The following is a 5,136-nucleotide window of genomic DNA, read 5'->3' as shown; positions in this document are numbered from 1 at the left end:
TTGGTGATGGACAGGAAAGCCTGGTGTACTGCAGTCCATGGGGTCGCAAAGAGTCGGACATGACTGAGTGACTGAAATGAACTGAACTGACCTGACCTGAACATAACATCCATTCTGCAGCCCATGGACCAAGGAGCAATTTTGACTTTCAAGTCTTATTATTTAAGAAATACCAGTGTAAGCTTATAGCTGCTATACATAGTGATTCCTCTGATGGATCTGGGCAAAGTCAATTGAAAACGTTCTGAAATGATCCACCATTCCAGATGCCGCTAAGAACATAACTGATTCATAGGAAGAAGTCAAAACAGCAACATTAATAAGAGTTTGGCAGAAGTTGATTCTAACTCCCCATGATGACTTTGAGGGGATGGAACTTGAGTGGAGAAAGTAATTGCCAGCTGTGGTAGAAACAGCAAGAAAACCAGAGTTAGAAGAGGAGCCTGAAAATGTGACTGAATTGCTACACTCTCACGTAAAACTTTCACAGATAAGGAGTTGCTTCTTATGGGTGAACAAAGAAAGTGGTTTCTCAAGATGAAATGAATATGCTGGTGAATATGCTATGAACATTGTTGAAATGGCAGCAATGGATTTAGAATATTACATATAGTTGACAAAGCAGTGTCAGTGTTTGAGAGGGACTGATTTCAACTTTGAAAGAAGTTATAACTATGGGTAAAATGCTATCTAACAGCATCAAATGTTACAGAAAAATCACTTGTGAAAGGAAGTCAACTGATGCAGCAAACTTCACTGTTATCTTATTTCAAGAAATTGCCAGTCTCCAGCCTTCAGCAACCACCACCTTGATCAGTCAATAGCCTCCAATGTGGAGGCAAGACTCTCCAACAGCAAAGATTACTAGCTGAAGACTCACATTATTTCTGGTGTTTTTTGTTTTTTTAAATTAAGATACGTAGTTTTTTTAGAAATAATACTATTTGCATACAATAGACTACAGTATAGTATAAAATAACTTCATATGCACTGGAAGCTTGTGTCAATTATTTTATTGCAATATTCACTTTATTTCAGTGGTCCAGAACCCACACTACCTATGAGGTAGGCATCCAGAAAAAGGAAACCTGTTTCTAGAGCTAAAAGGATTAAATGAGATAACATATGTAAAAACAGCAGGGTACCTATCCCATACTAAAGCACTAAAAAATAGTAACTTCTTTCATGGATCTCTGTAAATCTGTTGAACTCCTACTCACCCTCCAAACCCCAATTTAAATCTGTTTCTATAAAACCTCCTTAATTATTTGTTCTATTTTCTTCCTCCCCAAAAATGCAATTGCTTAGTCTTCTGTGTTTCCCATAGGAGTTACAGAAACCTCTACTGTACTTTAAATGCTTGTTGATGGCCTTTGTGTTCCATTAGAGAATGAATACCTTCAGGGTGGGATTTTTATCTAACTACTGCCTACTCCAAAAGTTAAAGAATCAATAATGAAACTTAATTAGCATTTATTAAACAAGTAAATGATTTAATTACACTATTACAAACTAAATTCCATCACCTCCACTAGCTTGGTTCATAGTGATGCTCTCCATCTATATGCCATTACTCCACGGCAAATAGATGGAGAAACAATGACAGACGTTATTTTCTTGGGCTCCAAAATCACTGCAGATGGTGACTGCAGCCATGAAATTAAAGGACGCTTGCTCCTTGGAAGAAAATCTATGACCAACATAGACAGCATATTAAAAACCAGAGACATTGCTCTGCCAACAAAGGTCCGTCTAGTCAAAGCTATAGTTTTTCCAATAGTCATTCATGTATGGATGTGAGAGCTGGACCATAAAGAAAGCTGAGTGCCGAAGAATTGATGTTTTTGAACTGTGGTGGTGGAGAAGATTCTTGAGAGCCCCTTGGACTGCAAGGAGATCCAACCAGTCAGTCATAAAGGAAATCAGTCCTGAATATTCATTGGAAGGACTGATGCTGAAGCTGAAGCTCCAATACTTTGGCCACCTGATGTAAAGAAGTGACTCACTGGAAAAGACCCTGATGCTGGAAAAGATTGAAGGTGGGAGGAGAAGGGGATGACAGAGGATGAGATGGTTGGATGGCATCACTGACTCGATGGACATGAGTTTAAGTAAGCTCCAGGAGCTGGTGATGGACAGGGGAGCCTGATGTGCTGCAGACCATGGGGTTGCAAAGAGTAGGAAACGACTGAGTGGCTGAACTGAATTGAGCAAACTAAAACCCTTATATAGTCTTTCAAGCATTTCACAATACTCTAAAAAAATAACAGTCCTTACATACTTTGATACCCTATCAGCAATGTAACTTTTTAATGCTTGTGCTTACCGTACACTCATTTACTCATCAAGTACGAGTGCCTCCTACAGGCTGAGAGTACTGTATCTTGGTGAACAAAATGAACAAAAACCCCTGTCCTTATGGGCTTTACATTTACCACAGGTAAATTTGTGGAAGAAAGAAATTGCCATTACAAATTTGCCAGAAAAATATACCAGAAGACACAAAGTTATTCTTCAATATTTACTAAATATCAAAAGGATAATAAAAAACAAAAACCTCCTGACCACACACAAAATCTACTTTAAAAAGTATGATATAAATTCAGAGTCAGTGTAGTAAACAAGCAAAACTAATTTTGTATCCCTAAAAAAATGCTCATCCTAATGACTCATTTCCTTGTAGCTAAAAGTATTTGTAATTTCTTTTTTGAATGGTTAGTAATCTTTTGAGTTTTAAGAATTTTACAATTATACGCATCATATAGATCCTAATTTGAAAGGTGGTGATGTGTAATGTGGCCTCTTTGAAAATCTGTTTAAAACCTTAAAACATTCTTCATTTTGTAAGTGAGGAGAGCTTTTTATGCAACTTTATATCAGGGCTTCCAGTCTAAGTGGTACTCCCCCATGAGTAAGACAGGCCATACCAGGACTAAATCAACTAGCTGCAGTATCAGGCAGGCAACCCTGGTGCCAGAGACACAAATGCTGCTCTTGCACACCAACCTTTCCAACCTTACCTCTTGCTTCATCCTCTTTGCTGCATCCACCTTGTTCCTCAAGCATGGCCTATGCTTTCCTTTCTTTGCTCATTCCCAGGTTTGGCCTAGAAAATCCTTTCCTTATCTCTACTGTCAAAATACTACTTATCAACATACCATTTCCATCTGCAAGAGCTAGGCTTTCCTCTCTTGGGGTAACTGTACCCTCTTTTAATTAACAACCCTGTCTGTGAGCCTTTCTTACAGAGCTTAGCTAGTTCTACCTTGCTCTAACCCTGCCCAGCCACTCTTACTGAAGCATAAATGTTCCTCACTGTTCTGCTCATCTGGAAAAGGCCCTTAAACACACAACAGGGGCTTGCTTTTCCTATCAGATAAAAGACTAAATATAATACCCAAATATCCAATACTTGCCATAGCTAAACACTAGGAAACTTCACTGAGAGATCTCTGAAAAACAGTATCGATTTCCAAAATTACAAAAAAGACTCAGTCTTACTGAACAAATCTTGCTACCTAAAATTACACTATTTCAATGTCAGAAGAAACAAAAGAGGTAGTCTGTTGTCCCATGCAGAGAATGCTGACAGGAGAATCCTGAAGGCACTAGGTACTTCTTACAGAGAGGTTTCATTTCAGTTGTACTTTTTGGTCATTTTAGACTTTAATAATAGTCAACTTAACATGTAACTGAGAGCCTTGCCCTGCTTCACTAAGTAACAGTGCAATAAACAAACAAAAAGGAAATCAGTAATAACTAATTCTGGATATAAAGTGCAGTGAGCTGGGTTTCAGGTTATGGTTCCTACATGTGGAGTTGTATAAATAGGGCTCTCTCCCCCGTAGAGTCTACAGAGAAAAGGTGAAAAGCATAAACGTCAAACAAGTGGTGAATGGACAGATCATCAGGAGCCCTAGTTTAAAGGGCTCTTTCATCAATCCCCAGCCATAGGGAAGAAATACTTCAACAGCACCCTAAAGGAAACAAGAAACTGAATCATGAAAGGAAACAATAAAAAAGCATCAGCAGCATGCCTTACAAAAATTACTAGTGAGATTTAAGTCTCACCCCCCACTTTGTCTCAAAAGTGCTTTCTAATAATACTGCGCACATTCCAAACAGCTTCCATCTGCCAAGAACTTACCAACTGCACCTCCCCTGCTCAGCAACCAGGGTGAAAAACCAATCCCAAGGGAACCTTCATCCCTTCATTTTGGCAATAAACTGCAAACATCTACCTTGCTGGGCATTTACCCACAGGGCGAATAGTTTCAAAGAGAATTTAGGAGGTGAACAAGACCCAAGGGAAAACAGGAGAGACAAAACAAAAAGGAGAATGGGTGAATACAGATTTAAAGGAAAAGGTCAGGAAAACAGAAAAGTCAAGAATTTATTTGAGGGCGGGGGGAAGGAAAGCAAAAGGCAATACAAAAAGTAAACTCAAAAGAAGAGAATAAAATACTACTCTACCCTAAAGATAAATGACTCGAGAAGGAAAATGAGGAGCAGCAAAGAGTAGAGTCCAGATGACTTGAGGAACTTTAAAAATTCTCTTACTGTATCTTTTAAGACTTATTGGGTTCGGAGTTCGGAATCCTAGAAGAGGCAAAGGTCTAGCAGTGGAGGAAAAAGTGAGACAATGTTGGACAGTAAAAAGATCTTCCCTCCTAAGCTCTTAGCTAGACATCAGGTAAGGCTGAATCAAGGAAACCGCTGGTGAGGAGCCGGGTTCCAGGAAGGGCTTAGAGAGGCAAGTATCACGCGGATTCACTTGTCCGTAGGCGACAGAGTCCACGTGGGCTCGGGGGAGAGCACAGCGATCCCCCACCCCCACCCCCACCCTGGAGGGAGACTGAGAGGCCGGACTAACAAACAGATGGGCTCTCAGAACAGGAGCAAGAGATGCGAAGTGTCCTCAGGAGCTGGCCACACTCGACGGGGACCCTGAAGGGGGAAAAGAACGCAGCGACCAGGGTCAAGGGCGGAGTCGCCAGGGGCCCCGCAGGCGCTCTTCGCGAAGCCGGAACTCACCGATGCCGAGCCCCACAACCAGGCGGCCGGCGAGCAGCGTCTCCTTGTTGTTCGCCGCGGCCAGCACCGCGGAGCCGGCGGTGAAGAGGGCACTGGCCAGCA

General features: G+C 41.1%; 1 protein-coding gene across 1 annotated transcript in view; it reads right to left on the bottom strand.

Moving 5' to 3' along the window:
* Positions 1–5,134, bottom strand: part of SLC2A13 (solute carrier family 2 (facilitated glucose transporter), member 13) — a gene marked incomplete at its 5' end in the record, with an annotated part of 532,905 nt that extends 527,771 nt beyond the window's left edge. Inside the window, one exon of the mRNA XM_010841619.1 lies at positions 5,035–5,134. Coding sequence (XP_010839921.1) covers positions 5,035–5,134 — 100 coding nt within the window. The remainder of the gene's footprint in view (positions 1–5,034) is intronic.
* Between the last annotated feature and the right edge of the window lie 2 nt (positions 5,135–5,136).

The sequence above is a fragment of the Bison bison genome, unplaced genomic scaffold (assembly GCF_000754665.1).
Source record: "Bison bison bison isolate TAMUID 2011002044 unplaced genomic scaffold, Bison_UMD1.0 scf7180017864163, whole genome shotgun sequence".
NCBI lineage: Eukaryota > Metazoa > Chordata > Mammalia > Artiodactyla > Bovidae > Bison > Bison bison.
The sequence above is the reverse complement of the archived record's forward strand: the minus strand, read 5'-3'. Positions and strand labels throughout refer to the sequence as shown.